Source organism: Amia ocellicauda, chromosome 21 (assembly GCF_036373705.1).
Source record: "Amia ocellicauda isolate fAmiCal2 chromosome 21, fAmiCal2.hap1, whole genome shotgun sequence".
NCBI lineage: Eukaryota > Metazoa > Chordata > Actinopteri > Amiiformes > Amiidae > Amia > Amia ocellicauda.
The window spans coordinates 22,115,205-22,137,364 of record NC_089870.1 but is presented as its reverse complement, the minus strand read 5'-3'; the positions used below and the strand labels follow the sequence as shown (position 1 = coordinate 22,137,364).

General features: G+C 53.7%; 2 protein-coding genes across 6 annotated transcripts in view; one reads left to right on the top strand and one right to left on the bottom strand.

The window, feature by feature from the left end:
- The first annotated feature begins 123 nt into the window (after window positions 1-123).
- On the top strand, window positions 124-7,443 carry amn (amnion associated transmembrane protein). 3 transcript variants are annotated; one of them, XM_066694995.1, is made up of 12 exons: window positions 124-222; window positions 919-1,037; window positions 1,128-1,172; window positions 3,743-3,827; window positions 3,966-4,201; window positions 4,290-4,427; window positions 4,689-4,791; window positions 5,255-5,337; window positions 5,538-5,724; window positions 6,121-6,277; window positions 6,375-6,489; window positions 7,134-7,443. In XM_066694995.1, the coding sequence occupies exons 1-12, from the start codon at window positions 186-188 to the stop codon at window positions 7,233-7,235; spliced, it is 1,407 nt and encodes a 468-aa protein (XP_066551092.1). In that variant the 5' UTR covers window positions 124-185; the 3' UTR covers window positions 7,236-7,443. The 3 variants fall into 3 exon arrangements, with proteins under 3 accessions (XP_066551092.1, XP_066551091.1, XP_066551093.1); XM_066694994.1 differs by having other exon boundaries at window positions 3,647-3,827; window positions 4,290-4,373; XM_066694996.1 differs by having other exon boundaries at window positions 127-222; window positions 3,647-3,827.
- A 170-nt stretch (window positions 7,444-7,613) lies between these two features.
- cdc42bpb (CDC42 binding protein kinase beta (DMPK-like)) overlaps window positions 7,614-22,160 on the bottom strand; it is a 44,716-nt gene continuing 30,169 nt past the window's right edge. For 2 of the 3 annotated variants that reach the window (XM_066694991.1, XM_066694992.1), the window contains 19 exons: window positions 20,805-20,953; window positions 20,599-20,696; window positions 20,228-20,307; window positions 17,857-17,940; window positions 17,688-17,765; window positions 17,463-17,568; window positions 17,227-17,363; window positions 16,850-16,989; window positions 16,667-16,748; window positions 16,158-16,374; window positions 15,475-15,537; window positions 14,672-15,268; window positions 14,130-14,227; window positions 13,876-13,960; window positions 13,538-13,658; window positions 13,080-13,197; window positions 11,677-11,785; window positions 9,683-9,753; window positions 7,614-9,416 (listed from right to left, as the gene is read on the bottom strand). In XM_066694991.1, coding sequence (XP_066551088.1) covers window positions 9,285-9,416; window positions 9,683-9,753; window positions 11,677-11,785; window positions 13,080-13,197; window positions 13,538-13,658; window positions 13,876-13,960; window positions 14,130-14,227; window positions 14,672-15,268; window positions 15,475-15,537; window positions 16,158-16,374; window positions 16,667-16,748; window positions 16,850-16,989; window positions 17,227-17,363; window positions 17,463-17,568; window positions 17,688-17,765; window positions 17,857-17,940; window positions 20,228-20,307; window positions 20,599-20,696; window positions 20,805-20,953 — 2,565 coding nt within the window. In that variant the 3' untranslated portion in view covers window positions 7,614-9,284. Of the gene's footprint in view, window positions 9,417-9,682; window positions 9,754-11,676; window positions 11,786-12,439; window positions 12,704-13,079; window positions 13,198-13,537; window positions 13,659-13,875; window positions 13,961-14,129; window positions 14,228-14,671; window positions 15,269-15,474; window positions 15,538-16,157; window positions 16,375-16,666; window positions 16,749-16,849; window positions 16,990-17,226; window positions 17,364-17,462; window positions 17,569-17,687; window positions 17,766-17,856; window positions 17,941-20,227; window positions 20,308-20,598; window positions 20,697-20,804; window positions 20,954-22,160 lie in introns of those variants that run through there. The other variant, XM_066694993.1, reaches the window with a different exon arrangement.

Sequence of the window (22,160 nt, the reverse complement as noted above, 5' to 3'; positions counted from 1 at the left end):
CACACTCGGCCCCGTCTCCTGCAGATCCTCTCAGCCGGGCTGTGAATGTTTGACAGCGTCTCAGGCCGTAAAGCTTAATGTTCACCGCGGCCCCGTTCATCTTTAACCGGCTCACATGACCGCCGCGCTGCGGGAACGGCTCAGAGTTCAGCCTGCGGGCCCTGAGAGGAGAGCAGACCCTCAAGATGTCTCTCTGGCTGGCTGTGTTCCTCGGCCTGCTCGGTAAGTGCCCGTCTACTATCGTTATTGGCCGATCTCCGTGCCCGGGTGTGTGGGCGGGCGGGTGTAATTACCAGATGTATGGTTGGTGGGTTGTAGCTGTAGCTCAGCCGGGCCGGGTCTCTGAGTGTTATCTGGTCTTCAGGGTCTCTGTCTGTCACACAGTGGAGAGACGGGCCCAGTGCCTCTGACCACCAGACTGTCCTGTAGAGAGAAACGCACTCGCATCTAAACTGCCGGGATTTAAAAAGGATGACTGAATTTAATATTCTTGTTATGAATTGGATTCTTGGTGGCAGTTGTTGAAGCGCTGCAGTTTAGGGCTGTTACTCAGAGTATCACACACTTCACACAACAGCCTGTGGGCAGCGCTGGGTCAGGGCAGGGGTCCTGCTGGGGGGGGATAACTATCCCTGTGGACCGAGCTGGACGCACGGACAGTGGCCTGAAATATCGAACTACAGCAATTCGTTTTGTTTCAATCCCCCCCGACTCCTCAATCTGTTTACTTCATCTGACCTCTTATCCAGATGATGTCCGTGCACTTTGTACGCTCCGTGTGCCTCTGTGTGTCGTGCCGAGATGCACACCGGAGTGGGGGGTCCGCTGCCCCCTGGGGTGGGCCGAGCGTACTGTGCCGTGTGTCCTGTGCCCGGACTGTGGGCGCGTCGCAGGGTGACGCTGTGCCGCTCTCTCTAGGTGCCTCCAGCGCGCTGTACAAGCAGTGGGTTCCCGACACCAATTTCAACAACCAGACGAACTGGGACCCGGAGAGAGTGCCCTGCGCCGACGACAGGGTGGTGTTTGCACCTCACAAGGTGCGTGTGTGTGCGTGTAATGCACGTATGTATTTTAATGAATTATTTATTCTTATTGCATTTACTCCTGGCTGTACTTCTCGCTTACAGAAGGTGGCGGTGTTCGTGCAGGCGCTCCACTCCATCTTGGAAATGGTGAGTACCAGCTCCAATACCAAAACACCGCCCCTGTGGCTCTGTGGCGCTGACAGCAGGACCGTGTGGGAGTCTCCTGTGTAGGACAGCAGCTCCACTTACCCTGCCTGTCTCTGCCCCCTCCCTCCTCCCGGTCTCTCACCTGCCGCGCCCTTCCACTCTGCTGAGGCCCTGTGGGAGCCGCGCCTCTCTGCGTGTTGTAATTACTGTCAGAGCTCTAACATAGCGTCACTCGGGTCACGTGTTTGGCCCTATGAACTAACGCCGACCCTGACTTCCCACGAGTAGCCAACCCACTGAACACCTTCCTCAAAGCCTGTCTCGATGCCCCGCGGCACCAACGCCTCCCAGAGCACAGCATGCACTGGGTTTGGCACAGAGCTGATCAACGGGCAAACCAGACGTGAAGTGATTTGACACGGCAGGGAGTGTAGAAGCATCGGCCTGTGAATGTGACATGTAAACAGTGAATCTCGTGGGATGAGGTTTGTTAACCGACAGGCCTGGCCTTCGTGTGTTCTTGTTCAGAGTGAAACAAGCTGTGGGTTCCTCTGTTGTGTTGTTGCGTTTTGTTTGCTTTCCAGCGAATAGAGACCACACCTCTTTAAATACAGGCTCTTTCATTTTCTGTTTTGGTGAGATCAGCAGTAATCGGACTTCATCCCTAGTGCTGGGGTTTGCCGAGGAGCCACACTCCTCCTGTCATCAGGGCCCGTCTCCAATCCACACGGGCTCTGACAGCTCCACTGCGACGGTTTCACCCGCGTGCTGAGATGAGCGTCTTCAGGTTTTGCTCTGAGTCAGAGGTTTCTAACGCAGACGTGAATCGGTCTAGTGGTTCCTGATCGGGGGTGGTAGAGAGAGAGAGATGAGGGATCGGGCCGCAGAGATCCGCTCAGAACACGAGCCCCCATCTGATATCTGACCCTCAGTATGACTCCCTGCTCTTTCAAGGTAACTTTCAACCCCCTTCCTAAACCCTTTTCACTTTCGTTGTGACTGAGCCGACCCCTCTGGGACGACACCGAAAGCCCCGTCTCTGCGCAGCTCGCCCCCTTCCTCCTCATCCTCCTCCCTCGGCCAGGCAGCAGGCCGGACCCGGAGCGTGTCGGTGTCAGCCTGTCTGTGGGCGAAAGTCCCTTAACGCAACTGAAAACAGGCTCATGAAGAAAACACATTGAGGCTGTTCAAACCAAACCAGAAAGAAATGAGACTGTTCCAGGGTGAAAAGGTTCAGTTCCTCAGAGGAGACTACGTGGGGACTTGATCCAAGTCTTCAAAATCATGAAAGGCATCGACCACATCAAACCAGAGGAGCTTTTCCAGATCAGCAGGGACACACGCACCCGGGGACACAAATGGAAATTGGGCTTCAAGGCATTCAAGACAGAAAACAGGAGACACTTCTTCACACAGAGAGGCGTCACAATCTGAACAAACTCCCCAGCGATGTGGCTGAAGAGACAATGTGGGAACATTCAAAAACAGACTGGATAGGATCCTTGATCACTTAGTTATTAATGGACACCAAACGAGCACGATGGGGCGAATGGGCTCCTCTCGACTGGACACTGTCATTGAGTCTGTCTGGTGGTGGTGGGGGGGTATCACGGTGTTTGTGGCCGCCGGGCCGGAGCAGTGGACTCTCACGGTCACTCTGACCTGTCGGTCGCTGCGCACACTTCCCTCTCACTGGAGAAGAGCTGCCTGTAGTGGGAATATTTACTTTATATTCTTTGCTTCATAGAGAAAACTGAAAATTAATAAGACAATCATTAATTTTCAGTTTTGTCTATGAAGCAATCATTTCTTTAAAGTAGCCCCCAAAAAGGAGCAAATACAATTAAGTTTGGTACGAAACTACAGATGAAAATGCTTTAACAAACGCCAAATGCTACAGAAATCTACAAAAAGCCTGTTACCCTGTCTCCGCCTTAAGGATCATCGTTTCTTGAAATGTATAAAGCCATTATCTTCTGAAAACTTGGCCCACTGCTGCCTGAGAGGGCACTTTAACTAACCAACCAGTCTTCTGTATTTTCAATCTCTTGGAGACTTAATCAATGACTGCATGTGCTAACCTGAAAACCTGTACAACTGGATTTTAATGAGATCGCTTCCAATAGACACAAGAAACACAAAGGCTTCTTCCAACTCGCATCGCTAGTTCTTTTCTTCACTTCACGTGAGAGGAGAGCTCCAGGTTAACCTGTATTTGTTTTCTGTAATAAACTTGTTCTTCAACGGTGGATCCTGGGATTTATTAAAACCACTACACGCCCGTCCTTCCAGCTGTGGAAAGACTCCCTCTCTCTATCCTGTCTTTCAAGATAAATAGAAAATGAAAATCTCATCCCTCCTGCCCCTCTTTAGCTCCCACCTGGGCCTGTTGTGTCTGCACCCGTTCGCTCGTTGTGCTGGGTTGTGTGTTTGTCCTGATTGTATCACTGTGCTCTCTGCATGCATGCTGTCAGATGTCTGGTGTAAAGTGGACGTCTCCCCGGCTGATGATGATAATAATGAGTACAGTGTCTGTGCTGAAGCGCGGCTCACAGCCCGTTTGTCCGCAGACGCTGCCGCTGGACGGGGAGATCCTGCTGGCGCCGGACTCGGGCCTGGTGGCGAGCGCGGGCCGGGACCCGGGCTGTGAGGGGGGTGAGTCTGAGCCGGTGTGCGTGTGTGTTGTAACCAAGCCCTCGCTCTCTGTCACTCATGCACTAACTGTCTGTCTGTTTCTGTGCGTGTCCTGTCGTCTGTCTGTCTGTCTGTCCGTCCGTGTCCATCACTCCACAGGCCAGACTGTGTCCTTCAAGGACTCGGACCGGTGGCAGTGGTTCGACCCCCCGCTCTGGCAGGCGGCCGACTCCTCGGAGGGGCTGGAGAGGGGCAACTTCCTGTTCTCTGTGCACGAGGAGAGCGTGCCCTGCCAGACCGACGACGTCGTCTTCCGCGGAGACTCGTCCTTCCGCGTCGACGCCTCCTCGGACCGACCGCTCGTCCCGCTGCGCAGCCTGTCGGTGCTGGGCCAGGTGAGGGGCGGGGCGGGGCGGGGCGGGGCTGGAGGGAGAGACGGGCCGAGCCGGGGCAGGATTAACCCCTCTCTCTCCGTGCTCGCAGCGGTTCCTCAGTGATGCCGAGCTGACCCGGTACCTGCGCTCTCGCTTGGGCCAGCTGCAGATCCACGGAGACTCCGCCCCCCAGGTGAGCGGCGCCGGCTGCGGAGACCCCACGGGCTGCGAGTGTGGCAACTCTGCGGTGAGTACCGCCCCCCCCCCGGCATCAGCCACCCTCAACCCCACACCCCGCCTCAATTCAACTCGGTGTCCCACCACACTGCCATCGAATACTGAAGCACTGTAGAGCAGTTCCCAACTGGGACCACAAGAGGGCGATGTCTGCCTGTTACAGGGTGACGGTGCTCTCTGTGTAAGTGTGGAGTAACAGCCCAACAGGGTGACAGTGCTCTGTGTTACTGCTGGACTGTTACTCCACACTTACAGTGTTGTTTCCCATCAGAACCACGAGCGGATCTGTGCGGCAGTGAGACAGCGAGGCCCCTGTCCCCAGCTGGACTGCAAGAAGCCCCTCAGACCCGCCGGACACTGCTGCGACATCTGTGGTGAGCAGCTGCCTCGCCCTCACCCTCCCTCATCCTCCTCTTCACTGATTTGCTCTCGTCTGCCGTCTCTTATAGTCCACCCCCTCCTTTCTCTTGCTCTCGCTCTCTCCCTCAGATTCTCTCGGGTCTGAGTTTCTGTCCCCCCGAGAGTCCAGGGTGCTCCACTGATGCGACCGCAGGACAGGTGTCGAGAGAAACGGTGAACAAATGTTCCTCTTGCTGGGCCTGTTTCACTCTGACTTCTTTCTCAGTTTCTCTCTCTGATGACATGAGTAAATTAAGAGCAGTTAATTGTACCAAACCCACCCCATGAGACGCCTGCAGAGACCAGGCCCCCCAACTCCGACCAGTCACTGAGACGGGAATGGAAGCAGGATTTGAAATTGGAAGTAAAATAAGTGAAAAATACACATTACACATCTGCTCTCTCTGTGCACACGCGTGTTGTGCGGCTGTGTTCCAGGTGCAATCGTCATGCTGCAGTTCTCCCCCGACTTCCGTCTGGACTCATATCGCCAGCGCCTGCAGCACCTCTTCCTGGCTCAGGTGAGAACAACTCCGCTCCTGAAACACACAGCGTTACAACCGGTCCCTCCCTCCGTTTTTATTGTCTGTTCAAAAACCCCGCCCAGTCAAACACACTAGTGAAGAAGAACTGGAAACGGTGCAAACAGCAGAGCCTCACCGTGGAAGAGGCTGATTTTACAACCGTCAAAAAGATCACTCCTTCTCTCCCGCTCCCGTAGCCGGTGTACCGCGCGGTGCGGATGGCCGTGTCCAAGGTCTCCCGGCCGCGGTGGCTCCTGGGACTGATCCCTCGGCAGGGGCCGCCGCAGATCCAGGTGGCCCTGCTGGACCCGGAGCCGGGGTCCGGCCCGGGGGCGGTGGCCGAGTCTTTGGCCCACAGCATCGTGGAAGACGCTCTGTCGCAAGGTACAGTTACACACACACACCCCCCTACGGGTCTGGTCTGCTGAAGATTCGGCCATAGGGCAGTGACCCGACCACACGCTCTTTCAGAGACGCACAATCACTGACAGGCCGGGGCAGAGCTGCAAATTAAAAGCGCAGAAAGGCAGGGTGTAGGTGTTGATTGTTCAGGGGGATGTGTGTGTGAGTGTGTGTGTGTCTCGGTGTCTGAGGCTGCAAATCTCTCGGTGTCCCTCTGAGTCTCTGTGAGTCTCTCAGTGTCTGGGTGTCCGAGTCTCTCTGTGTGCGTCTCTCGGTGGATCTTAGTCTATGAATCTCTCGGAGACTCGCAGCCTCCGACCCACAGACTCAGACTCGCAGACGCAGTGTGTCTCGCCACTGATGGTGTGGCTCTCACAGGCTGGCACCTGGGCATCACGCAGGCGGAGCTCCAGGCCTCCTCAGACAGCGGCAGTGGCAGCGATGGGGGTGTGGTGGCCGGCGCAGTGATCGGGGTGCTGCTGCTCCTGGCTGCACTGCTGCTCCTGGGCTTCCTGTGGCGGCGCGGCACGATCCGGTAAGAGGGGTGCGTGTGGGTGTAGGGGTGTGTGTGTCACTCTCCCTGTGCTGGTCCCGTGTGTGACAGCCTGTCCCTCCCTCTCTCGGTCTCTCAGGATGCCCTCCCTGCCCTCCTGGCGTAAAGGCGATGACATCGAGGACCTGGGGGGGCCTGCGGACATCGGCTTCGACAACCCCATGTTTGACAAACCCGACGGCGGCCCGTCCGCAGTGAGTTCTGCATGCATCCACCCCCCCCCTACAATCAGACGTGTCCTGCCCCTCCACTCACACGCCCAGACAACTGCACAAGAGCAAAAAAATCATTGTGTAAATCCCTGCCTTGCTTCAGTGACGCTTTTCACAAGTTCAGCAGAGACCATCCCTCTTACTGAGACATTTTAAAGCACCACCCAGCAGAGGGCGCCACCGTCACACCCATCTGGATCAGACGCACTGTAGTCAGTTTTCCCATCTTTATACCAGCGAGGCTGAGTCGTTTAGTTTGATGGTGTCATTTAGTGAACAGTATTGATTACATCTGTCAGAGGTCACTGGACACCCATTCCACCCAGATAAGACTAAAATCCTTAATTGGTCTAATTAATTAGATAAAACTGAACCCACAGTCTGGTGAGAAGGGTTAAATTAGAGTCGTCATCAAATTGTCATTTTATTTTTATAGCCGATACCTGACAGTTTTAGACAAGCCCACCTTATTACACATTCATGAAGTAACTGGGCTCTCCTGTTGGAACAAAAACCAGCAGACACTGCGGCCCCCCAGGACTGGAGTCTGGCACCTCTGTTCCAGAAGCCTGTGCTGTGCGTATGTCGAAGGCAGTGATGGCGCGTCTCTCTCTCTCTCTCTGCAGGACGGCCTGTACGGGGTCGACGCCCTCAACACCGTGTCCTTCACGCAGTCTGGGGTGCACTTCTCCAACCCCGCGTACGACGAGACCGACTTCAACGCCTGAACCGCAGACGACAACCCCGGCACTTCCCCACAATCACACGCATCGGAGCGGGCGCTCGACCCATTAAATATGTCAATCAGTCATAACGAACATACTGCACGTGTGCTGCGATCAATCATTGTGTGCCTGTTCTGCACGAATCAGCATCTCCCCCCTCTGTGATCCCGACTGCCCCGCAAGCATTAAAGAGATTCACGGCTAAAGACCATCGGTGCCGCCCGTTTCTGTCCTTATTGTCTTCATTCTGGCCAAGAAACGTTTCTGATTTAAGACACAGGTGCGTGTGTTACTGCGCTCACACCCTCTGCACGGCCTCTCCTACAGGGCCCCACCCGCCCCACACCACAACCCGCACACAAACACACCACCACACCTCGGTACCTCCCTCTTTTTTTTATTGTCTGTTCAAAAAATTTGCTCACAACTCAATAATTACAAAGACTTCAGACTTACAATTAAAAAACGACAACAGAAAGAAACAAAACAGCAGTGTGTCCTCGCCTAATAAGAGTCCCATCGTAGAGAAACCGAACAGGAGGGGGGTGGGGGGGAGAACGATAATGAAAATAAGAAAGAGGGTGACCTTATTCGGATGACGCACAATCGGATTCCTTACAAGTTCGATCCAGTGTTTCTGAAGGAACTGCAGCCCGGTCAGACAGTGGCGCTGAAGGCACACGCGTGACAGATGTGAGATGCCAGCCATGGCTTTTAAATTACAAACTTCTTTTAATGAGTTATGGTCACAAACATCTGGAATCGGCTGAGCGTACAGGGCACGGCAGTCAGACGCACACAAGCACAGCGCCGCCTGCTGGAGCGTGTCGCCCGGTTTCAGTTTCTGCTCTCGACATGATTCAACAGTAGCGGTTATATGGGGGGGGCGTCTCATGCACGTTTACACGGAGGAACAGGGCTAGGGGTGCACAGAGCGCCTAAATCCTATGAGTAACACGGGAGTAGAGTGTGAGGAAATCACGTGTTCCTCTCCACAGCTGGGATTAAAATTGGGTTTTAATTGTTTTAATGTGTGTTTTGCGATGCACTGTTTGATCTATACATAGCTGCGATTATTGCAGAGACCTACATTTAAAAGATTATAACATCGTAACAAAACCTTTGAAATGGTATATTCACAGCGATGCACAAGTCACATGACCCCCCCACACAGTCACATGTTCTTCCGTTCTTCCTTGAAACGGCGCAGAGGGAGGGAGACGCCACGAGGTCCAGGGAGGAGCGCGAATTATTCTGGGAGACGGGGGGGTGGGGGGGGTCTGCTCTGAAAACCCTTCGCTTAGGAGAATATCGATCAACAGTCATGATCTCAGTTTTGCATTTTTTTTTTTACATCTTAGAACATATCGCCAACATAAAAACAATTAGGGCTTCATTATCATAATTATTGTCCTTCACGCCCCTTCGTGAGAGAGCGGGAGACCCCGGTGATGTCACCGCAGGGTCCGCACCGCTTGCTTACTAATAAAAACAAACAGTCCTGCTGATCGGCCGGTATGGGTCACTTGGACACCCTCCTGGATCGGACGCCGACGCTGTGGGCCGTGCCAGCCTGGCGCTCCGGCAACACACCGACAGCCCCCCAGCGAGAGCAGCGTCTGTTCCTGTAGCCCACCCTGCCCCCTGGAGTTCAACGCACTGTCCTGGCAGCGTCTCCCCCTCCGCCACAAAATAAAAATGCATCGCGATTACTTTTTTAAAGAAAGAAGAGAATATCGGTGTCACTAAAAGTACACTACTGATGATTCTTCACCCCTAAACGTGTCCTGTACGGGAACCACCCCGGCCCCCTGGATCCGGCCGGTCCCGGGCCGACCGAAGGCCCTGTTGTTCTCGAGGAGGACGGCACACAGCAGCACCGAGCGCCGCCCGCTCTCGGGATGAGCGGGAGACAAACCGGCCAAAAAGAAAAGAGTAAAAATGAAACGGGTGGTTCTTGGCACTTGGCAGCAGCTGCGGTTCCGGCGGAGCGCCTGTGGGGGGGCGGGAGGCGTGTCCTCGTCTCTCCTCTCCGCTGGGGGGCCGGGGGGCTCAGGCGTCGAAGGTGGAGTGGTCCAGGCCGTCCAGGGTCAGCTGGCTGCGATGGGGCGAGTTGGGGCTGGGCGGGCTGCTGGGGTTCGAGCTGTTGGAGGGGGTCGAGTGTTTGGTGGAGTCCGAGTCGGGCTGCGGAGAGACGAGACACCGGTGAGGGACACTGCGAGGAACGTGTGTAGAGAACCGCAGGGCCCGGGGGGCGCTGGGACTGAAGAGCCCACGGGTCACACGAGAGGACCGTGTGACGACTGGTGGCTAATTGATGTATCGCTTGATTGAAGCCTTCACAAGCAGCAGGGTGAAGGACCCTGGGAGTGCTGGCAGGGTGGGTGCGTCTGTGTGTGTTTGAAAATGCATGAGTGTGCGAGTGCTTGTGTGTTGGGGGGTCCACTTACCTCTCTCTCGAAGTCTGGGTCCGGGTCAGAGATGTTCCGAGACGACACCGCCCCGCTGAAGTCACCTCCTCCTGCAGAGACAGACACATCAGGACCGGACAACTCGGCCGCACCTCTTCAGAACTGAATGTAGAGTCGCTCTGTGCGCCTTGATACCAAGTCAACATCTACGTATGTACCACGACACAGGAAGAGACCGGCCGTGTGCTGCGTGTGTCAATCTGTGCACAGGAAACACACAGCCGCTCCACTCCTTTATCTCCACACACTGGCTCAAATCACAGTCACTCCCTCTACATCATGGGGCTCCAACCCTGGTCCTACGGAGCCCCAATTCATTTGGGAGTAGCGTTGTCAAAAATACCGGTACTCAAACTATTTTTTTTTTTACGATACCAGAATTCGGAGTCGGGAACTTGCAAACGCTCACAACAAGCACAAGATGGCGACAAGCTAAGTAGCTGCTGCTGCGGAGGCTCAACTTAGACCTGATTTTCGACTTAGACTGAATCTTGTTGAAAAGAAAATTGGAAAGAGCCAGGTTTGGAAATTCTTAGGTTTTTGCTGATCTATGAAGTTTCCCTTTTCATCAGCCTCAAATCCAATTTGCAAACGGTGCTTTCGCAATTTTCTGACGAAAGGAGGAAACGCATCAAACTTAATAAAAACACCTGAAAGACAGACACCCGGATTTATTCAAGCAACTAAAGCAGGTGAGTTTAAAAGCATATCCATAATGCAAATGATAATGTTTTATGTCTAGAGAGAGTTAAATCGCAAAAACATCACGGTTTATGTAGGCTATTTTATGGTTCGGCTTACGCTCGGCTTCCTCTAGCAATGTCACGAAACCCTACTCGTCTTTACAGCTATACTGCGGCATATGAAAGGAGAGGGCACAACAGGGTTAATTAATTTTACAGAGGCTTTTAGATCACATAGTTTGCCGAAATGTGTGTGTTGGGATTTGGGAAGGATATTTACGTTTAACAGCGTTTTGATTGGTTGCATTACTGTTGGCTACAAACTTTTAAAAACCCCATGAAGCGTCTGCAGTTGTTCTACTACTTCTTTCAAATGATGTTCAATATTTTTATTTTTGAGCTCTACAAAATTCTCTAAGTCATCTGCTGAGTTTACGTGTGTGGACTGAGTGTTAGACATTAAGCACTCATCATTTTTTGCCTTTACATGCATTGTAATTGTACTTAATTAGAACAGAACATGACAATACAGACAGTATTATGGTGGTAATTTGGTATTATACTGTATGGCATAAATACAGAACTTTTAGATAAGATTTTTTTTTGTTAAATTACAAATCTCTTCTTTTTACAGAATCCGTCTGAGGGAGAGCATGTTGAGCATGGGAGTCTTCAGCGAGCATATACACAGCAAACAGCTGCAGCAGCTTTTCATCGCCAAGTCAAATTGTTTTTTATTTATTCTATTGCATGCTTGTTTATTTAGTGTTTTTTTTGTACTTGGTAAAAACTTTAAGTAAAAGTTGCAGAAGTTGTGCAATGTATGCTTAAAGTGAACACTTATTTAAGATTTTATTAAGTTAAAACAAAACTGAAGCAAAAGCGTTGCTCAGTTATATGTATTATTTTTCAATGGCATTTTTTTGTGTTGCATACTTTTATAATACAAATTAGCAGCAGAACTAATAACAAAAATAACTACTGAACAACACTTTTATTAACAAAGTTAACAAAACATTAACCTATTTTTGTGTTTTGCTTTGGTATCGAAAATGGTATTGAGTACCGTGAAATTTCACTGGTATTGGTACCGACTACTGAAATGTTGGTACTGTAAAACTGTCAGTACTGCCAAATAGTGTTGTCAGACTAGCAATCATGTCATTAATCGAGTAATTGGGATCTCCTGTTGGAACAAAACCCATCAGACACTGCGGCCCCCCAGGACTGGAGTCTGCTCCCCCCGCTCTATCCACAGTGTCCGTGCTCAGGAGGCGGCGCGTCTCTTACCGGAGGCGGTGCGTGTGATGTAGGTCTTGCTTCTCTGCTGCCGGGAGATGCTGGAGACGGGGCGCACTCTGTCCCGGGACGGGTCGTCCTGCGAGGACGGCAGCACGCTCTGCACACGCACACACACACAGACGGACAATCAGTGGTGCCCGGGCGGGGTGCACAGCAGAGTCACGCTGTCTCACACAGCCCCACGCTATGACAATGATTCATGTTTGTCTACAGACTTCTGTCGATCTTAACGGAGACCACGAGAAATACGGACAGTAGACGTATGCATGGGGTTGATTTAGTAAAAACAATACCAGCGAAGATGGGGACTTTCTGGGAGAGGAACTCAACACAACACACATCCTGGCCAGAACCAGCCAAACACACACAAAGTACATGGAAACACTTCAGAGCCATACTGTAGAACGAGTCTATACCATGTGACAGCGCTGTTAACTGCAGTTAGACAACACTGAACTGTAATAGCGACAGTTTAAACAACTAATGGGTTAAGACGGTTAAAATGCTGCACAGTTTCTGCTGCTCAGGTGTAAGGCTGGAGTTCTCTCTCTCAATCCCTCTCTCTCTGTGTCAGGTTGGGAGGCAGCTCCGTCCTGGGAGCTACAGATGGCCAATGCATCGCCCATGGGGGGCGCACAGCACGAGAGGGGGCCACCAAACCTCTGAGGCAGCTTTGATAGTTACACCACAGCAACAGCAACACAAAACACACGCAAAAGAAGAAGAAATAAAACGGATGGAGCGTGGAAACACAGAAGAGCGGAAATCAGGCAGGAGGGGGGTGGGGTGGGGTGGGGTTTGGGGGGGTGTGAGGGAGAGCTATTCCTACCCTTCCTAAGGAGGTAGTGGAAGGAGAGGAGGAGGAGGAGGAGAGCAGGCCTTGCAGGGAGGAAGGCTCTTTCTGGAGATAGAGTTCTGCGGAAACGGGGCTCATGTGATAGACGTGCTCAAAGTTGGTAGGAGGAGAGATCAAAGCATGGTGTCGAGAGGATGAGGGGGAGGGGAACTCACTCTGCTACGCCACCAGGAAGAGAGAGAGGGAGAGAGGGCCACGGAGAGAGGGGCCACACAGAGAGAGAGACAGAGCAACGAGAGAGACGAGTTAATTCAGAAAAAGGAAAGACGGGAGGGGGAAATAGGGATACATCAAGATAAAATAAAGCAGGAAAATAAATGAAGTAACATCAAAGAGCTCGGAATACCCAGTTCTATTACCCCGGGGGCCGTCCGTCCGTCCGTCTGTATGTCTGAGATCCCCCCACCCGTCTTTCTGTTTAGAGCACCGAAAGCCCCAACCGGAGTCCTAAATCTCTTCACCCGGCCCCCCGGCTGCCCCGTCAATGGGCCAACCCCGGCTGAACCCCCCACCCCGGCGGCCCGCGGGGTATTACCAGAGGCAGGTCCATGAGCACCTGCATGCCGTCTCCGGGGCCCATGTGAGCGACGTGGTTGAAGTTGGTCGGGTGGGAGATCATCTTGGAGCGCAGCTCGGGGTCCCGGAGCATCTCACTGCGGAGACACGCAGACAGCACTCACAACCAGCATCAGCATTACTGTTATTCACGTGGGTCTCGAACCCTCAGTTCTATGGAGGGAGATCACCGCCAAAAATATGAATACGCATAAAAATAATTTGTACTTGTAAATGCAGGTACAAATCACATATTTGTGACTTAGCCTCACGTACATTTGTGAGTCAGATAGATCTCGGCCTGTGACCTTTGTTATTTAATGCTCTAACAGTGTTCAGCTACACAACGCTGGTGTTCAGACCTGAGTATGTAGTGTGTGTGTGTGTGTGTTGAGGTGCTCAGCGCAGTGTGTATAGTTGTGTAGGAGCCCCATTCACCGTCGCTGCTGCATGCGCTCCTCCTCCGGCACCTTGAACAGGAACTTCCTCTTGCTCCTTGTTCGCACCATGAGCCGCCGGCTGCTGTCCGAGGTCTCGGGGATGGACAGCTCGGACACCTCTGTGGGGAGAGAGGACGGGACAGTCAGTCCACACCCACTGGAACAGCCTGTCCTGCAGTTGAGGGTCCGTCCTCAGACACCCACAATATCACAACATCCCCCGCCTGTGATCTCAGTTCCACTCGTATTTGCAGACGTCCTCCAGGGCCCCAGGTGAGCCCGTACAGGTGGGACCCTGATGAAGGCAGAGAGAGAGAGACAGAGGGAGGGACCCACCTGAGGAGCTGTTGCTGAAGTAGATGAGCCGGGGTTGCTCTGAGCCCAGCAGGTTCAGGGAGCCCTCCACATTCAGCGGTCGGATCTGCGGAGAGAGAGAGAGTGTCCTCAGAGAGACCACAGAGACAGACGGACAGAGACAGACTGATGCAGTACCATGTAGCAATGAGCCGTTTGTCTGTCTGCGAGAGGCAGACATCGCACCCTGGCGTTTTACTCGAATGGAAAATCAGGCGTAGCCGCATGGTACCAACCTTCCTCAGGGACACGGTCTGGACCCACTCCAGGGTGTTCACATCGAAGACGTCCACCCCATAGTCGCTGTACACGGTCAGGTAGGAGGCGTTGGAGCCTGGAGGGGACAGCACAGGGTGAGGACATGCACAAGACGCGATGAAGGGACACACAACACATGGGCCGCGAGCCACAGCCCCAGACACAGCCATGAGAAATGCACACCTGTGAGACACAGAGACAGAAAGAGAAAGAGACAAAGAGAAAGAGAAACAGACAAAGAGAGAGAAAGAGAAAGACAAAGAGAGAGAAAGAGAAACAGACAAAGAGAGAGAAAGAGAAACAGACAAAGAGAGAGAAAGAGAAACAGACAAAGAGAGAGAAAGAGAAACAGACAGAGAGAGAAAGAGAAACAGACCGAAAAAGAGAGAGAAAGAGAAACAGACAAAGAGAGAGAAAGAGAAACAGACAAAGAGAGAGAAAGAGAAACAGACCGAAAGAGAGAGAAAGAGAAACGGACCGAGAGAAAGAGAAACAGACTGACAGTTTTAAATCCACGTACTGCAGGCGACGGGGGTCGCCGGCCACATGAGCTCCTGAGTGCGGGAGCGCCGGCCCTGCAGGTCCACGTAGACGCCCAGCTGGCTGAAGCACAGCAGCAGCTCCCCCGTCCCCACCTCCAGCGCGTGCAGGGCATCCAGGGGCTGCTGGCTGAGGAAGGACAGCGAGGGGTCCGAGGGGCTGACCAGGCTGACAGGGGGCCCCTCGCCCTGCAGGCCCAGCAGGGAGAAGCCGGACGGGTACCCCACGCACAGCCGCTCGCGCAGGAGCCCCACCCACTGCACCACGCCCGGCGCCTGGCCCTCCCACACCTTGCGGTGGAAGGGCTTGGTCCTCTGGATCTCGTAGCACAGCACCTGGCGCTTCACCGCCGCCAACAGGCAGGGGGCACCGCCGGGCCGCAGGCAGCCCGTTGTCAGCACCTGGCAGCCCTTGGTCTCGGGCAGCTTGATGTCGAAGCCGGCCTCCGCGCCCTCCAGCGCCGCCCAGGGGTGCAGGTGCACATGGCGGTTGCGGCCACACAGCAGCACCACGATCTTCTCTTTGGGGATCAACTCGATCTGGTGCACCTTCTTGCAGTCGGCGGCGCGCACGATCACTGGGGGGGGACAAGGACAGGTCAGCATCTCAGTGACACACACACACACCTAGGAATGAACTGCCAGGCTATTCTCAGGTGTTCTGGCTGGCCTGTGCTGAAATGGCACTGAAAAGTTACTAATGACATCATTCAGCAACACGTGACATCACACAGCAACTGCTACAACAAATAACCCCCCCCCCCCAAAAAAAAACACTTCCTACCGTCTCTGGTGACCTCCACCACATACAAGCCCTCCTCTGTGCCCAGGGCGATGCGCTCTCGGTCTGAGGAGACACAGGGAAGCCCAGTCAAAGAACCGTCCCACCCGACACACTGTGCAGGCTCCGCCCCAGCCAGCATCTCATCATTTCCTGTTCCACTTCTCAACCCCACTTCTACTTCCTGTCTAAATCCTGTTGTGGCATGGCTCTGGTTGCTGCCACTCCTATGCAGTGGAGTCTGCATTCATCGGGGGTCAGAGACACAGGCCTGGGTTCTCTAAATTTAATTAACCAAAGCACTCTCCGAATTTGCATAGTGCTGGACTGGTCTGTCGCACAAATCCCATCCCTCTGCCGTCGGTACAATTATTCAAAGCATTCTGTCAGCCTTATTCTCATTTCCTTTATTGCCGACCAGTTTTCTAATCTAGTAAAGTACTGCGGTCAAATCTGCGCTGCGAGTTCTGTTCCCCCACAATGCAACGCTCTGATGGAGATTTACAAGACTGTCCTCACAAATTAATTCTTCAACCTATCTCTAAGTGCAGAGCTGGCAAACTCTCTCTCCGACCACTTTGCTATTCAGGAGTCAGATGGATTTATTACTGCGACAGCGATAGAACAGCGCACTGTGATCAAACTAAATCAACGGACACGCACGTCCACCCCCCCGCAGCGCTCACCGATGATGGCGGCCGACAGGGTGCTCTTGATGGCGGGCAAGCCGCTGTCGTAGGCCTCATGCAGCACGTGCACCACGCGGTTCCGCAGCTTGTTCTTGGTCAGGATGTTCTGCAGCCCCTCCAGGATGCCCACCCACTTCCTCTTCTCCACCTCGCTCTCCGCCAGGACCAGCAGGGAGCAAGTGCGCGCCGGGGAGCTCAGCAGGGACGAGGTCACCTGGGGGAGGACGGGGAAAGTCAGGACAGGACCAAGACGGGACAGGACAGGACAGGACAGGACAGGACAGAGGAACGGGACAGGACAGGTCAGGACATGTGTCAGTCAGGATCAAGAGTGGCAACACGGGACAGGTAAGTCAGGACAGAATGTGTGCCGATCAGGAGAGAGTGGTAGGACAGGACACAGAGACGGGACCGGCCAGGAACGTTACCCACAGCCCCACGTGGGATTCTACCACTACTTCATACACGACTATGAACATCAACAACGGCCGCAGCGGCCATCCTACCCTGAAGATGCAGGGGACGTCCTTCCGGGTGGCGTGGATGACATCGGAGGCCAGGACGGAGCTCACGGAGAACTCCTCGTCTCTGAAACATCAACACGTTACATTACAGAAGCACAGACAGACAGCTGTGCTTCGGTGCTTTGTGTTTGTGTGTCCCAGTGTGTGTGTTGGGTCGGTGCTCACCTGAGGTCCAGCACCTGGCTGGCCACCACGCCCGGCTGCGTGGACTTGCCCTCGGGGACATCATACATGAAGAGCTTGCAGTCGCACACCACGGCGTAGGCCCTCTGCCAGCCCTTGCGCACACCCGTGGGCTTGGGGATCTGAGGACGAGACACGGGTCACATGGGAGGACAAGCACACACAGACACCCTCCTCCCCAAGATTAGCAACACGGGAGGTGGGAGAGAACAGGAGACCAAAACACACGAGTTACAGGATAACTAGAACACGACATCCTGTTCTCTCACCAGCACAACAAACCCCATCCTTTAAAACCGCAAGCGAACCCTGGCGATCACCTCACAGAGAGGTCCGAGCCCGGCCTGCGGAGCCCTTACCCTGACGAAGCCCTTGTAGGCCGTCCCAATGCCCCTCTGCACGTCGATGCCCAGGGGTCTCTTGGCCTGCTCGGGGGGGATGGGGCACACCAGGGGGGCGCTGTCCTTGCAGGTGACGTGGCAGATGAAGGAGCAGACTGTGAGAGAGAGGGGAGCCGGTCAGCCACAGGGAAAGAGAGAGAGAGAGAGTGTGTGTGTGTGTGTGTTTGTGTGTGTGGGCGCAGGTTGTCACTCACCCTCGCAGGCGTAGCCCTGGCGGATCAAGCCCACCATGAGGGAGGTGCAGTGGGTGCACTGTGTGGGGCTGGAGAAGGTCTTGATGCTCAGCTGGTGAGCTTTGGGCTAGAAGACAAGAGCAGAACACCTTCAGACACCCGATCAGACTGACGGATCACTCTAGTCTTCTCTCTCGCCTCCATTTCACTTGGAGTGGACCGACCAGTGGACGGACGGACAGATACCTTTGGCGCCGTCAGCAGGGAGGACTGGTACACCGGAGATGCAGCCACTGGGGCGGCCTGGGGGGGCTTGACTGGCTCCTGGGGAAGAGAGGGAGTGAGAGTTAAAAGTTGAACACGCCAATCGGACCAAGACGATCGATTAACGGTAGTTGTCTCCAGCCGGACTCACGTCTTGCTCGGGCACCGCAGACGGGGAGGTGCCGGCATCAGGCTTCTGCAGCGAGGCGGCGTCGAGCTCGCCAATGGAGCTGGTCTGTGGGGGGGAGGAGAGAGGGACTCGGTGAGCATGGGTTTGAGATGCGACAGAAATCGGGACTAAGAGGCCGATGCCCTGCTGTCTGAGGCCCACGCTGAGATCTGCACTTAGTTATCTATCATGTGTTTTATCTCCACTGTCTCGGATCTCTAATAAAACGGACCCTGCAGTTCTGACCTTGGTTACAGAATTAGATCTGGAAAAGGAAGCGGAAGCAGACGGTCCTATTGGCCGACCTGAGCAGGACATTGTGACCTTTAACCCCATCACCACAACAATATAGACCACCACCAGGGGGTGCTGTGCAGCAGAGACGCCACGTAAGTGCGGAGCATGAGGGATGACAGTCTCCGGGAACCCCATCACTCCAGGACGGATGCCCCCAAGTCATGTGTGGGTCGAGTTGTGGGTCTGTCTCCACACCAACCTGCAGAGGGTGCACCCGGTCCCCATTAAAACTCTCACACAATCACACACACCCACAGCTTCTGGCATACAGAAAACACACAACGGCACGGACACAGAGAAGAGCAGACCGCACTTTAACAGATGAATGCTGGAATACTGCGATGTATCTTGGGGGGTTTACAGAGAACGAGGGGCGTCTTGGTTAGGGTCTTAATGGGAGGGTGAGGATGTTCTCAGTGGGGGTGAGACCGTGTTACCAGCGGTCGTGTTAGTGTGGGTTGGAGTGGGACTTGGCGCCGAGGAGCCGTATTCACAGAACTTCAACGCCACGTCAAAGTAACGACCGCCTTTCTCAGAAGCAGGAACCCGGCGTTCGATCTTAGATAGACCGATGTGCCGCCGCCTTCGTGCGTGGTTGGTCTTCCCCTCATGAGGAGAAACGGGCGTTACCTCCATGAGACGGCGAGAAGTTTCGTGAGCACGGGCTGCATGTGCTTGGAGGTGAGAGTGAACACCCGGGCCGAGCGACGCGGTGACACAAACACACGGTCACTGCCATATATCTCTTTTGTTTCTCGCTGGGGGAGGAGCACAGACCCACTGCGATCTCCACGTGGTTGGAATTGGCAGATTCGGAAGAGGGTCCATCACCCGAAAAGAGGCACGGATGACGGGGTGCTTTGAATCGAGGATTTAACAAAAACAAATAGACAAGTCCTCCAGGAAGTGGTTTCCTAATCATTACAAATCCAATTATTAGGCATCCCTTCTTTCGCTCTCTAAGATGGGTCAGAACCTCATCCTCGTCCACACAGCGTTCGTCCACGCGGTCTGTATTCACCGCCACCTCCAGCACAGTGCTCCTCGACACAATCTGGTCTCACTCATCGCAGCGACTCCGCAGCTCACGGGCTGCCGTTCGGAAGCTCTTCCCACACAGCCATTATCCGGCCGTGAGGAGCTAGTGACTAAAGCGGAGGTTTACGAGGCACAGGACTAGGATGGGGCGGTCAGTGGATTACGCGGTCAGGGGCTCAGACTAATGAATGACGGGGTTGGGGGGCGGGAGCTATGGCAGGGGGAGGGTGTAAGCTCTGTTCAGCCAACTTACTTCATCCCAAAACGCTAGCAGAGAGGATGCAGACGAGGAAGAGACAGAGTCCTTTTTGGGTAACAGATGTGAGGGACAAAAATAAAATTGCTTTACTTCTGATCAGATAGGGCAGTGAGGACAGGGGGACACAGAGACAGACAGAGACAAAGACAAACCAGCCCTGGGGGTGACAGTAGTCATTTAGTCATCCAGGGTGTCAGAGCCCTGCAGACCCACTGGGCAAAGCTGGGAGTTCCTCAACCCAGCTGACGAGGAGCCACACGGGCTGCCCGGCTGAGATAACACATGGGAACAGCTCAGCCACAACAGAACTAGACAGAGGGGAGACTCGGACAAATAGGGGGACAGAGACAGAGGAGGGACATGGGGGGGGGGGGGGGCAGAGACAGAAGAGATACTAAGACAACAACAGGAAGAACCCAGAAGAGAAAGCACTGGCCCTGTAAATAAGTGACTGTTTCTCTGCCTTTGACCACACGACACTGATGAACTGGGGCAGCATCATCATTCAGCCTCAGCTCCAGCAAACACCGAGATCACAGACACAGAGGGGGACAGACAACACACGGACTCCACATGTATGCTCTGGCGGCTGGATCACACACACAGTATTCATGCCGGGTTGGCTAGAAACAACACAGGTCATCTTATTTAGCACAACCTTCTCCCCAGTGCAGTAAATTGATTATTTATTTCTGTATTTACTGTGACAGGGGCAGAGTGAGTGGACACAGAACGGGGTCTCACAGAGCGGACACTTACTCTGAACGTCAGGTCATGGGCGAGCGGAGACGTGTTGAAATACTCAAAAATGGAGTCCTGGAAGTCGGGCAGTTTCAATCCTAAAACAGACAGATACAACCGTTATCAGAATATCTTTTCACTCGTGAATCAGGTACCAGAGACTGGTCAAAATGGCCGCCTCTTCTTGGTCACCTTTCCTTGAAGCTTAACCATTCAATGGTGCACTGCATTGTGGGTAATCCCAGTTAGAGCTGGTTTTGGCTTAGGCCAGATTCGAACTAGGGGGCCCAAATTGAAACCTGCACTGTTGGGACTGTAAAACCCAGATCTGAGCCAGGGCTGTTTGGGTCTGTCCACAACAGCGCCACCTCGGGTCTCGGCTCCTGTACCTTTGTCTGAGCGTGACCTGCTCTCCTCCAGCTCCTTCTTCATGGCCTCCATCTGCTCCGCCAGCTCCTGGCTCTTGGCCTCCGACTCCTTCAGTTTGCTGCGGCAGAAGAGAATCGAGACGGGGGTCAGGAGGGGGCTGGTGCCAAGGGGAATCGGAAGGGCTGCCCCGCAACTCCGAGCCCGTGGTCCCGGCGGAGGAACTGACCTCTCCCAGGAAATGTTGGACGCCTTGACCTTGCGCAGCTCCTCCTGCACCAGCTGCTTGGCCCGGATCTCGGCGTCCAGCGCAGACTGCAGCTCCAGCCTGGCGGACATGTCCAGCTTCTGACTGCGGCGCACCTTCCACAGAGGGTCCTGGGGGGGAGATAGAGAGGGGGATGGGGGAAAAGAGACAGTAGAAGAGAGAATATAGTCATGCTGTCTGTGCTGCCACACAGCAAACACACTCAGACTGGGAGTCACACTTTCTTACAGGAAACCGAAAGGCCCCAGGGGATGAGAGACTGAACAGAGTCCACTGGACCCGGGCTTTGACTCAATCACAGGGTGTGTCCATTCCTGGTTGAGAAAGCAGTCCTGCCTCTCAGGGCTCAGATGACGACATGCCACACCTCTGAGCGATTCTCCTCCTTGTCAAATCTCAGCTCGATGCTTTTCACCCATACTTTGAGATGTCTCCTCCACTGTTCAAGTCCTCTCTCTCTCTCTGTACATTTCGGTGTTCTTCAATGTATTTTATGGTTTTAAATGTAGCCGCGTTTCACAAACTCAGTGAACACTGTCGCAGCAGACTGATAACATGAGCTGGTGATGTCATGATCTCAGCAACAATACATTTAACCGGCACTGGACTGGTAAACATTTCCAAATCACAGACAGCAAAGCAAAAAAAACAAACAATCATTAGTGTTAGATTTCACGAAATCACAAAGGAATTAAGTGGGAACCAGATTAAATCAGCCAAATCACGTGTCAGGAGCTGCCCAGTTGGAAAGAGATCAATACCGGAGATCGGTTTGGTGGCGCCGGAGGGGCTTTTGCCGAGTCCGACTGCACCAGTGCTTCTGTTTTACATCAACAGCCCGGCCCAGTTCAGACTGTTACTGTCCATCTTTCCAACAGATCAAAGGACATCTTCCTCTTCCTGAAGGTCTTCCTCTGCTTCTCTTCTTCTTCAAATCATCAGTTTCTTGTTTTCATTCCCTCAATACATCGACGGCCAAGCAGACTAAACTGGCCCGAACACTGTCCAGATAAGGCCGAGAGGGGAGGGGAGCTCGGTACCAATGAAACACGGTCACACGTGTGGTCAAGTGCCGAAGCCCCACCTCCTCACCACAACCTCCAGGAGTTACTGGACAGGGGAGAACGAGGGCCCTAGCCGACATAGCGAGTAACCGTCAGAGATCTGAGCTACACTGAGGGAAGCCACAGCGCTTGGTCTGGCCCCTCGCTCAGCCATAAGGACTCCTCCCCCCCAGCTGTGGGTGGGAGCGTTGATTGCAATTGGAAGGATTGTTTGATGTTTTTTTTTGGCAACACAGACAAATGAAATAGAAAA